Genomic DNA, 13,605 nt, shown 5'->3' with positions numbered 1-13,605 from the left:
CCTTGGTTTATGTTCTAAGTTTACGTCTGTAATATGTCCATTGTCCTTGGTTTATGTTCTAAGTTTACGTCTGTAATATGTCCATTGTCCTTGGTTTATGTTCTAAGTGTTCGTCTGTGATATGTCCATTGTCCTTGGTTTATGTTTTAAGTTTACGTCTGAAATATGTCCATTGTCCTTGGTTTATGTTCTAAGTGTTCGTCTGTGATATGTCCATTGTCCTTTGTTTCATGTTCTAAGTTTACGTCTGTAATATGTCCATTGTCCTTGGTTTATGTTCTAAGTGTTCGTCTGTTATATGTCCATTGTCCTTGGTTTATGTTCTAAGTGTTCGTCTGTGATATGTCCATTGTCCTTGGTTTATGTTCCAAATTTACGTCTGTAATATGTCCATTGTCCTTGGTTCATGTTATAAGTTTACGTCTGTAATATGTCCATTGTCCTTGGTTTATGTTCTAAGTTTACGTCTGTGATATGTCCATTGTCCTTGGTTTATGTTCTAAGTTTACGTCTGTAATATGTCCATTGTCCTTGGTTTATGTTCTAAGTGTTCATCTGTAATATGTCCATTGTCCTTGGTTTATGTTCTAAGTGTTTGTCTGTGATATGTCCATTGTCCTTGGTTTTATTTTCTTTCTCTATCTTGCAGGTATCAACGTACATTGCACTGAACTGCATGATTTATAGGTCTTTATCACGTTAGCATTGTCTTTGGGGTTTTCTCAGGTACCTAAAACAATTTAAAGTCATTTACATTCATATTGTATGAGTATGTGTCATAATTGTACGGCGTTCGTGTCTGTTTGGTAAATTTCATCTGATCATGCTTTTATAATAATGATTCAATGGTATTGTTTTTGTTATATGTGCTTTGCAAAGACTATACTACAATGCACATATTGGTAAACTATATTTGGTGTATGAAATTATTGAAAGGTGTCCATTTCTGTTGAGCAAATTTCGGTCAAATTTACATGGAGGATTAGTAATGTTTAGTATATGTGATACTTGTTGTGAAACCTTAAACTAAAAGACTTACAACATAAATTTTATTACGATAAGTAGAGTAGCCATAAAACTCATCCTTGTAAGTTTGCACCTCAAGATAAGGCTTTCCGCCTTACAAAACGTATACTTGATGCTCAAATTGAAAAACTTTTAAAACAAATTCACTACAAATTAATAATGACTATAGGTTGAAGCGCGTTTAAATCAAAAGTTGAAACTATGTACCAACCCTTGCTTTAATTTGTTCAGCTATTACACCGGAAAACATGAAATAATCAATTAGTAATATGTTCGAACTGCGTAGGTCAAAAGTTTATTTTGTGAATTTACGGTGAAATCATATTGAAATTCACGTGAGCAGAATTTGGCTGTGTACAGGGACAATATTGTACACAAAGAAAATTGATAAAATCATAAATGTACAATAAAATATATAAGTATGTTAACAAAATATTTGGTTTAAACAAGCGATAACATTTCATGCCATAACACACATGATAAATGTTAATATCAAAAGGGAAAATGAGTTCACCAGATATGCAATTTACAGGTTTCATATACATCATATGTGTTTCTAAATAAAAGTCACCATTCGTGCACAACAAAACCGTTTGAAGGTTACTTTAAAGGTATCTAAAATTAAGAAAAAATAATGTAAAATAAACTGACATATATTTCAACATATTTTTATTAGCTGATTTTTACAGTCCGAGGTTAAGAGTAGATTATTTTTTTTAGTACACATAAAGATGCCCGACTTTCATCGGTTATACACTAAGGCATTAGTTTACCGTAGTTCAAAACTCATGAATCATTTAAGATGATAAATCAAGGCTTCTACAAACACAAACAGAGGCAATCGTTTGAACTAAAAAAAGAGCGATTATAGTAGATGCTTCAACAACGAAATTACCTCATCAATGCATCCACAATCAATGAAATGTGTAATAACCGTAAAGATTGCAGATTAGACTGCTATTCCTTTATAAAAAGATGGTGGATTTCAAAAACATATCGATGGTTTGTTGAGAATATCATTATTTACAAAAGGTACCAACATGAGCATCATGAAAGTTGCTGCATGTTGAACAGAATCTGCTTACCCTTCCGAAATATCTGCCATCACCTACGTTTTTGGTGGGTTCGAGTTGCACAGTCTTAATTTTGTCATGTTGTTTTAGTGTACTATGTGTATTATTGTTTGTGAATTCATTTTAGCTGTATTGCTATCAGTTTATTTTTGACAATTTGAATGTCTTTTGTTTCTCATCTATTTAAGACTGTTAATAAACGTAGATAACAAATATTTAAACTGGACAACTAATTCCCCTTTTCACCCACACATCAGGAAAAAAGAAGACAACACTTGAATTATTTCATGCCTCTAAAGAGTTTTTTGGGATTTGCCTTCATCATGAATAATCAATGACGCATATGTTAAAAGCCAAAGATGTACAGGAACCGAAATATTTGAAGAGTTGTATAACCGAATAGGATCTACAAATTATAAGAAAATAAACTATTATGACGAAGAATTATTTTATGTATAACAGTTTAAAGATTTTTTAACTTTAATTGCGATGATTAAACAATGGAAGATACAAACTAACGACTACTGTTGCTGCAACACCTATAAGACAGCTACAAAACAAATTACTTCCTTTGAAATTCAATTATTTAAAGGAAAGATGAAAACAAGTAAGGTTGATAATGACTTTATCCTCACCTTTTAAATATTTTTGTCATTCTTGTAGCTTGTTTATTACTATGTTCACTAATAAATCATAAAATACATAATAACAACATTGTATTATTGGTCTAATGTATTTAAACATTCAAGCAATTTTATAACTATCAAAAAACTGTGAAGCAATGTTTTATGTACATTTTGCCTTTGACAAGTAGATACTTATTATACATTTTTAAAATCCATGTCGCTATACTATTGTTTATACTGTTATCTGATATACAATGTCATAAGTGATTCAATCTTATATATATATATACATATATATATATAAGGTTATTGAATAGGTTTTACTTCCTCGTGGAAAACTGCCAATAAATTTTATATTGTGTTTTTGATTTCATGTTGGGTAAGTTATAAATTGTTTATCTATGTATGTTCTACTTATTTCTCATTAAATATTTATTCAAAAAGTTGCGAGTAAAACTTGCTAAGAGTTTCTAAATTCTTCAATAACAGTACCCCACTTTCGCTTTAAGATTAGCTAGATCAGATTTATCTCAAATTGCTCTAAAAAGATAATTATTCAACTTCTCTACTTGACTGAAGGTGCTTTGTTAGAATTCACTACGTTTTGGCGTATGTGAAATATAGAGGCGACATAAACAGTTGTTAATTAGTTATAGTCTTTGTAATACATGGAAAAAAAATATACGTCATTTCTAAGAATTTCGGAATGAGTAACCATTACATTAACATATAGTAAACGGATATTGATAGTTATTTAGTTGAGAATAATTACTCGTATCTAATTTGGAGACAAACAAAGCAATACAACAGGCATGATATATTATAATAATTTTTAATTGAATATTCTATAAATTTTAAATGTTTTTCCCTTCTTGCTCTTAGTACTAGCCTTCTTTAATTTTTCATTGACCGCAAAATCATCGAAACGAAACTAAAGAAAGGTAGAAAAAATACCGAACTCCTAGGAAAATTCAAAAACGGAAAGTTTTTTTTTATCAAATGGAAAAATCAAAAACACATCAAACGAATGGATAACGACTGTGATATTCCTGATTTGATATAGGCATTTTCTCGTGTAAAATGCTGGATTGAACCTGAATCCGTAGCTAGCTAACCCTCTCACTCTTGTATGACAGTTAAATAAAATGCTACTGTATTGACAACAATGTTTGAACAAAACAAACATTCTTATAGACAAAAATGTAAAATAAGGGATACAGCAGTCAACATTGTGTTATAATCTTTTATAACTATAATAACAAACAAATTATGTCAAAAAAGAAAAAAAAATCATAAAGACAAAGCACATAAACAAATATGAAAGACAACCATACAAAAAAACATACCAATGCACAGTGACAGGATGTATAAGTACCAAGCCACGTTAAATGGATATTACCAAAACATACACTAATAATTTACAAAATCAAATTACCACATAAGTAAGATTCATCTAAAATGTCTCCAAAAAGATACTAATTCAATGTCCACCTTACACTGAATAAGGTATCCAAAAATATTATTTCAAGAGATTACTTTTAATTGCGTTACGATGCACCTTCAAAACATATTGAATGGCGTCATATGCACTGGTTCTTTGTAGTCTTCGATACACAAGCAAATGACTATATACAAACTAGAAAAAAACATCATTCTTAAAGTCTGCATGAGTAGCACTAAAATAAACTGATTATAGTCATGAACAATAACTCGTGATTAGTTGGGAGACAGGCAATGTAATTCGCCAGGCATTATATACTATGATACGTATCAACAGCTTCTTATGGATTTTTTTTCATTAAATTCAAATGCTTTTCGTTTACCGAAACATCCTGGAAAACAGTTAAATTGTCTTTTTGACACAAATTGCTGCAATAATACACGTTAAACATATAACTGTTTAACAAATTATCTTATTCAGCCATCTTAGTTGTTCAAGGTCAAGACTTGCTGCAACAATTTGATTCTTCTTGCTGACATGGTATGAAAAACACAAGGGATATTATAAAACATAAATTTACAACAACAACAAAAAAACAATGAATCTAGGAAAGAAAAATCATGATGGTAAAAATGATGAACAAAGACTTATCAAGGAAAACGATAATTTGATAAGAGAAAATAAGCGATTAAGGAACGAGAAGGCAATATTACAAAAAGAAAAGGCAACATTAGAAAATGAAAAGGACGATGCGTTATCGAGGTAAGTAACAGCATGTGAAAAATATAATAAACCCGATAATTGTTTGGTGCCTTTGATGGAGCTAACAAATAAAAGTTAAGTTAACTTAATATCGTGTCCATAGTGCTTATAACTTATGATATCAATTGTTAGTAATTTTAGATTTTTGGAAATGTCCGTAAGAATGATTAACAATTTATTTCATTTTAGATTTGAAAATTATTTATGTACGGACACGTGCACCTTTCTGTATGTTGCTTTTTAAATGTCTGTTTGGTTATTTGTAATGATGGTATCATGGACGTTTATTCAACATCTCCTCTAACTTATAATGTTTCTTAATGAAAAATCAAAAAGGCGGTAGGTGCCGGGGCATTTGCTCACTTTCAACTCTTCCACCATCTCTCCCTTTTCATCCACAGGTACTAGACGTTCTATCAATGATAATAAAACATGTGAAATTAGAAGAAAATAGTGTATCTATATCTTTTGTATATACATTGCCACTGTCAGTTTCCATTGACCATATTTTATTATTTGTAGAACGTCTTGTGTTTGTGCTCCAGCCCTACATTCGACTTGGTCTTAAGCATAATTCAAATTCACTACTTTTTGTAAAATATGAAGAACTAATCGCTGCTATATATTTTTTCCGATGAAGCATGTGGTTAAACATTTGTTTAATTCCCTTGTTTTGTCAAAGGCTCCAACTAATAATTTGTTAAAATGTAATTAAACGAGCCAAATTTATTTAGTCACGGTGTTAGATACCAACTTAAAGAGTTATGCATTATGAAAATAAAGAACTTCAATAAGTTTATGGTTGGACCAATAATACATATTCAATTATACATAATATGTATTATTGGTCCAACCGAAAACATATCATAATTAAAAGCACATTTCAGGCTCTCCCCAAAAGAGGCCATATATTTTAGGCTTGCAGATACTGGGCAGTTGCCACACTCATAGTTTAAATTGAGAATGAAAATAGAGAATGTGTCAAAGAGACAACAAGCGAGCTGAAACCCATAGTTAGTCTTCAACACAGGACAATATTCCTCACCCGGAAGCGGGCTTCAGCTGGCCTCTATACAAAATGTGTAATAGTCTGTGAAATTCACAAAATGTGTACTGGTTCTTTGAAAACGGACGTCATACTAACTTCAAAAATAATAAATGATTTAACTAGCTTCTAACCAGTTACCAGTGGTATTATCACTAAACTTATGTTATTTACATGCCATAAGGTGATCACTTCTTACACTGCTTTTGAGGTCTGTAGTCTGGAAATACTCATTGCTGTATGTTGAATGGAAACATTAGGTCAGTACCCTGTGTCTTTGTGTTTATTTGTTGTTGTTATACTGATTTGAAGTCAAGTCATTCCCATCAAATTTTTATATTTTGTTCTTATGTTGTGTTGTAATACATGTCATGGAAAGGTTGGGTTCTCATAAATGTCTCTAACACCACAACAATCGTAACAACGTTCATAAATATGTTAACCTGACATTCTGTATGAGTGGATGAATAGACACTTCTGAGTTTTTAAGGTCAATTAAGATTCTATTAAAAATCTACGCTTGATATCATAAAATTCCGTTGTTTTTGTTGGTGTACAATATTATTGTCTAGTCAGGATAATTAAAAACTGTACATATATCTTGATTTGTATCAACATTGATGTTAATACGAATTAAACAATAAAAATGTATATAACTAAATTGTTTTTAGATTAAGCAAACTAGCAGGCAAAAAGCTCACAGATGGGAACCCAGACATAACCGATCTTGGAAATCCAAACAGACCTGCAAAGATTGGAGAACGCTGGGCCTCGCTGTATACTGACGAATGGACATATGTCTTTGAAGATTTAACTGAACAGAATAAGAAAAAGGGCAACACTAATGAACTACCGGAAAAGCAACTGATCAAGATTGTAGATGTAATTACATAAACTTTATTTATTTTTCTTCCATACTTCTCCAAGCATGTCTTTTGACCTTACCACAATGTGCAACTCTTTTTTTTCAAAATGAAAGAAAAACATAAATCAGTAGTTTAATAATGAACTTAATAGCTAATTTTCTCGTTCAAATTAATTTTCTTTTTTGAATTGTTTTACATTGTCATTTCGTTACCTTTATAGCTAACTATGTGGTATGGGCTTTGCTTATTGTTGAAGGCCTTACGGTGAAAAGTAAAAACACAAAAATACCGAACTCCGAGGAAAATTCAAAAAGGAAAATCAAAAATCAAAAGGCAAAATCAAAAGTCCAAACACATCAAACGAATGGGTAACAACTGTCATATTCCTGACTTGGTACAGGCATTTTCTAATGTAGAAAATGGTGGATTGAACCTGGTTTTATAGCTAGCTAAACCTCTCACTTATATGACAGTCGCATCAAATTCCATTAAATTGTCAACGATGCATGGACAAAACAAACATACTCAAAGAGTAAAAATGTCAAAATAGGGGTACAACAGTCAATATTGTGTTATCATCTTAATATCTCTACATAAACAACAAATGTAACAAAGAAGCACAAAAAGGCATACATTAATTTAACATTCTCATTGACCGAGAGTTGTTAATTTCTGTGTCATTTGTTCTCTTGTGGAGAGTTGTCTCATTGGCAATCATACCACATCTTTCTTTTGATAATTAATAGTTAACCTCAAACTAGTTTTGCCAGAAGCTAATTATTATTATTGGTACTTTCTTCTAGTGGTGTTACAAGAAATGTTTAGAAATAGCAAAAGAACAAAATAATAAAATCCATGAAACCTTATTGGAAGTCGTACGGTTCATTCATTTTCTCGGAGCAAAACCAAAGGAGGTCGACCACGTAAGTTATTAGTTTAACTATTATACATTTTTTTCTAATTTATATTCTAATATGATGTGCTTCTTTCGCTTTGTAAATAAACCCATGCTCGAAATCCCATTAAATTTGTTTGCACATGCGTATATTGTCTACTGTAGAAACATGAGTTTTATCAGATTGGCATATATTAAAATATATCGTTAGCTTAAAACACTTTCAAACTCTTAAATGATGCACATGTTGTTATAGTATGACTGCAATGTGTTACAAATCGCAATTGACATATTTGACCTAGATACGACAACGTTCATAGTGGCTGTTCAAAACCCTTCCCTGTGAAAAAAAAACCACATTGCCAGTCGTTTGATTGTTTGCAAACAAAAAAGGGAGGTTCATGGAAGAGCCTGCACAAACGATCTACACTTATGCACATCGTATATTACCTTGATTGTCCTAATCAGGATCGAGATAAATAATGCAAGCTATACCTTATTGTAGTTTTAACATGAGTAGGCATTATATTCGTGGTAGTTTAGCCTTCACTATCGATCGGGCAAATATCATCCCGAATATAATATATGCCTATGTTAAAACTACAATAAAGTAAAGGTTGCTTGAATTATTTCTTAAATTTAGGTAGCATCACCACCGACTCTAAATGACTGAAAAATTATCATGGTGTGTGTCAGAGTTGGGGTAATTGTAATTGTAATCGTTAATCAGCAAAATGTTTTTGTTTTTTTAATTCATTGTAATCAGATGTAATCATGATTACTTTGCCAATGTAATCATTAATTTAATCAGACACTTTCAGAAATGATGTAATCATTAATTTTTAATTTAATTTAATCGTACAAATGACAAAGTAATTGTAATTTAATCAATTACATTGAAAGTAATCGGACCCATCTCTGGTGTGTGTTAATGTTTGTCTTGTCGCATCTATCCGCTTAATTCATTCGATTCATTTGTATTGCTTGTTGTCATGCTTTACCCAATGACATACGCATATAACTTAAACTTTTTATTACTGTTCCTGACTTAGACGTTTTTAGAATACTTTTCTACGATATTGTTTTGAATATTTGATGAATCATATATTTTTTTTCCATTTACATAAATTCTTGACCATGGTTTTCATATAGAATTTTAACAAGCAGTTTTGAAAAACTCAGTCATATATATAAGTGAGCGAATGCTCCCCACGTTATCGCATAACTATTCCGTTCAGTAATATTCAAGTGAAAGAAAATACAACACAACGAATTGACGTATGTTTATTAAATATAAATAGAAATTTACAACAACGAAAAATGTCTCTGATTTAAAGGTTTATGTGTTTCCCTTGGTTTTAGTTTGTAACCCGGATTTGCATTCTCTCAATAAATGTACGACTTTTGGAACAGGGTATACTCCTTTTGTCTTTTGCTGTTTTAAACCTTATTTTCACTCTCTTTTTTCTCGTTCCAATTCAATGAGATGTGGAGTATGCTGTGATGTAATATCAACCAAACTATATAATTCTGTATCGATGGATATAAAATGATGACATGGTATGAATGCCAATTAGATAAACAAATATGAATTTTAATTTATTTTAGATTTATTAGATTTATCAAATCTATTTTTTAAAACTAGTTACTTGTACAGTTATATAAGAGAAAAGCTTAAGGCCGCGTTAGGAATCTGTTTTTTTTTGTAACTTAAATTTGTGCTGCATAAATATTTAACTTTTTTATAACACAGAATAAACCAGAGCAATGTAACATTGACACTGAAGATAAAATGATAATAGCAGCTGTGACAACTTTTGAGGAAAAGGCTAAGATTCAACTCCAATGCAGTACGACTTTGATTGATGCTGTTCGGAAGGTATGATAAAACGTCGACTAAACGACATGTTAAAAATTATACTGTTACAAATTTAAATCTTCAAACACGAAAGGTGTATATGACAACCTGTGAAAATTTGTACGTAATCGAATTCTTTTCGAAGAAAATTTATCATATATTTATTGAAGATTATCTTTATCACAGCTTTTACATCATGGCTTTTTTGTAAAAACAATAGGATTTAAACTCAGTCAGCAGAAATTAAATTTCATACTTTTTCGGAAGTCTCTTGACCTACTTTTTTTTTAGTTAAACTCTTCTTGTAATTATAATACATCTTTGCTAAACATTTGGTTAGGAGATTCCATGATGGAAACGCTTTCATAAATTTTAAAGATTTCCATATGCGAAGGTAGCAATCTAACTTCAGAAAAGGAAGGGAAACTAAAGGTATTGGCACAACCCAAAGATATCGAGCTGATGATTTATGATTGAAATTGAAAAACTGTACATCATATAGAGCAAAATGGCGTAAACGTTATCCTGATATGTGTAGCGAATATTTTTAAAAGCTAACTTTTTTTTGGAACGAATAAAAATTGCTGCGAAAACGAAATGTTTACATACAAAGATAGATTTATAAAAGACATAATTCAAAATTGTTCGTATTGTTCAGAACAAGCTTGATTTTAGCAAAACCTATATACAGCTGTAATAACATTAACGGTATCAGTTTTTCTGCGCCAGATGCGCATTTCGACAATACATGTCTCTTCAGTGATGCTCGTGGTCCGTCTATGAAAAGTAAGCTTTTATTTGACATTGTACATGACCTTCAAAACGATCGAATTATATTCCTTTGTTGAAAAAAGAACTGTAACTTTTGAATTTTTTTTTAGGTAAACTATCTTATGACACTATCTTTATTATAAATGAAAATAATTTTAACCTTATTTTAAGGTTCATCATAAAAAATGGCCATGGACAAAACTGGTTTTATTTAACTACCCTGATTACAGACTTATATGTAAAGTTGGGAAAGTTTTAAGGCCTGGCATCCACTAGATATATAAATGTTAAATGCATTTTGTGTTTCAGAAAGATCAAATCTTTTCTGGATTTTGATTGGCATTTTTTCGTTTCCTGCAGATTTGATATACTCTTAGAAAGTCACAGAAATATTTCAGTTACCACACATGTTACAAAACACGTACTGGAAGGAAGAATCCCCGAGATTACAAATTTAATGTCCAAGTATTCATTAAATCATTTTTATTTTTTTATGTTCAAAATTTCACATTTGTATCTTGCAGCAATGTTGTGACGACTATATTTCATCTAATCCTGATTCTTTGGCAAGCGCAAAACATTTCATTATAAAATGTTCAGAATTGTGCTGGCACGTGCTTTCGTCGAATCCACCAATGGCGATTGATTATGAAAATTTTGAAGAGCAGCCAATGGATCCCAATAAATTCAATAAGTATAACAGATCTGGTACTACTGTTGAATATGTCGTTTGGCCAGCCCTCCTCCTACATAAAGATGGTCCAGTGCTAGCAAAAGGAACGGTTCAGACCAATTATGAGGATAAAACAGCACCTCGAAAAAAATCCGCAGACAACATATTTGGACCACCGAAACGTTGTAAACCAACTGATACTCCTACTACAAAAGATGATTATACAAGCAAACAAATGTCAGATCCTATTCAATGCACTAAAGATTCACTTAAAGGTGATACCCACGCACATGATTCTGAATTACAGCCTACTAAACCGAATAATAAGGATCAACTAAACGATTTATCACAAAAGGTGGATTTCAATTCCATCAACCCGCTTTGTAATAGTAAAAAAGAAAAAGAAAATGAATTCAATATTGATCCAGGGGAACAATTATCTGCACACAAAGAGCAAGATGTGAAACCAGGATGTGCCTTAAAAACGGGAGATGCTGAAAACATTAATCAAAGTTGTCGTTGTCTTGGAAAGAACAGTGAATCGATAAACGAACAGCTTATTGAAGGCAGTTCTGGAGTAACAACCGAAGGCTCTGAAGAAATAAAGAATGAAACCAGCAATTCCACTATAGGTGATAAAAATATAGGCGATGATCAAATGGAAGAAACAAATAAAAATGGCGTTGAAAATGAATTTGAAAATTATTCAAACAAAGTAACAGAACTTCAAAGTAAATCCAAGAATCAATACGAAAATATTTCTATCAAAAAAAGTCATACTTCTCGAGACAGACAAGAAACGAAAGGTGATGAATTGAATATCTCTGTTCATAAAGGTGTTAAGACACAAAAAGAAGTAATGGATGCAGTTGACAGCAAACAATATGATGATAAATATGAACCAAAACCTTTTTCGTTGGACGGATCTATAAACCCTCCCACACTTTCCTGGGAATCTAACACGGATGATAAGTACGAACCTCTTGGTAATAACAAAACTATCAATGCGAATAATGGAATACATGACTCACCCACTGTTTCAAGTATTGAAAGTAAAATCAAATTTTATAGTAAGGAAGGAAACCAATTGAATGGACCCCCTCAACGTACAGGGACAATTCAACGAGAATTAGACAAAGTACGCAAAAGGTCAAAGCTTCCAAAAGAAAAAGACTTCAATAAAACCAAACCGGAATCGAAAACTTCAAGGAAAAACTCATCAAACTAATCTACACTAAGATGTTGTTTGCTCCTTAAGAAAACAAAAACTCCGACTTGTACAGTAAATATGACATATCTTTTGTACGCATAATTCACAATGGTGACAATACTCGTGACTTGAAATACATTGCAGAATTTATTCAGTGATTTTCAATTACGATTTTAACCGCTTATTTCTACATGAATAAGCGTGATGTAATATCCAACAAAATGTTTGTATATATCAATTTGATCTTCAGTGCAATTGTTTAGATTTTTCTTCCGACATTCATTTTTTGGCAATTGTCTTTTAGGAGTTCAATCAATGTTCCGCTTGTGATTTTTTTTTTAATTATGTTCAATAATTTGATTTCGTTTATAATATAAGATAATTCCCCACTTGTTCCTTTTTTTATAATAAGCGAAAAAGAAAACAAATCGGTAATATGCTCATTAGGCAAATAACTATCTGCAAACATTCCTTATTCTACCATTTGTCGGATTGTTACATATATATCTTTATTCTCATAAACCAAACTATGTTCTAATTCGTAACCTCAACCGAACATAAAACATTTATCAATATAATACAAAACTCTCACATGGAAGTAGCCACTTGCAAAAGTCAAGTGCATTTTATTCAGATAATAAGTACACGTAATTCATTTTATATCAATGAAAATTATGGAAATTGTTTGTCTCTAACTAGCACTGCAACATCAATATTTGCGACTCTTCTTGAATATCGACCTGTAAATAAATAATTTTCATAATTATTTATTTGGAAAAAAGCATCTAGAGCACTTGACTGCAATGACTCGAATGACTTTAACTACTATCAAACCACCCGTGCATAAAAATTTTCCCGCATACTTTATATATCCAATCAAACAGACCTTTTTATAAATAGCATAAACACATGTTCCTTACCAAACAAAACAAACTGTATCGACATATGTACAACTTTGATAAATATAATTATGTTCTAATTCGTAACCTCAACCGAACATAAAACATTTATCAATATAATATAAAACTCTCACATGGGATAAGCCACTTGCAAAAGTCAAGTGCATTTTCGAAAAAGCAAAGATCGGGCATATGTATGATTAGTCTAATATAATTAAATACCTAAATTCTGAAATACAGATAATTGAGTAATAATGTTTTCCTTCACATATCAATCTTTAGCATAATCGGATAAATCTATCTGTCATCATTTCACCATCTATGCGCCAAGCTTAGAAACCATAATTATAAAATAATTCATCCGTATAAAGAAGCTATATCCAAAATAAACTAGCTTAGTACTTAATTGTAAAGTGTAAATCTTTTGAAGTAAATTAATGGCATATTATAGACATTCGAC

The 13,605-nt window shown here is 31.2% G+C and overlaps 1 protein-coding gene across 1 annotated transcript; it reads left to right on the top strand.

Annotated features, from left to right (window-relative positions):
* Positions 1-3,035: 3,035 nt before the first annotated feature.
* LOC134696088 (uncharacterized) lies at positions 3,036-13,178 on the top strand. Its single transcript, XM_063557680.1, has 6 exons — positions 3,036-3,104; positions 4,647-4,928; positions 6,645-6,855; positions 7,643-7,762; positions 9,488-9,613; positions 10,888-13,178. Exons 2-6 carry the CDS (start codon positions 4,765-4,767, stop codon positions 12,262-12,264), a joined length of 1,998 nt encoding a protein of 665 aa, XP_063413750.1. The 5' UTR covers positions 3,036-3,104; positions 4,647-4,764; the 3' UTR covers positions 12,265-13,178.
* The last annotated feature ends 427 nt before the right edge of the window (positions 13,179-13,605 follow it).

This window comes from Mytilus trossulus, chromosome 14 (genome assembly GCF_036588685.1).
Source record: "Mytilus trossulus isolate FHL-02 chromosome 14, PNRI_Mtr1.1.1.hap1, whole genome shotgun sequence".
Classification (NCBI taxonomy): domain Eukaryota; kingdom Metazoa; phylum Mollusca; class Bivalvia; order Mytilida; family Mytilidae; genus Mytilus; species Mytilus trossulus.
This window is presented reverse-complemented; position numbering and strand designations above follow the sequence as displayed.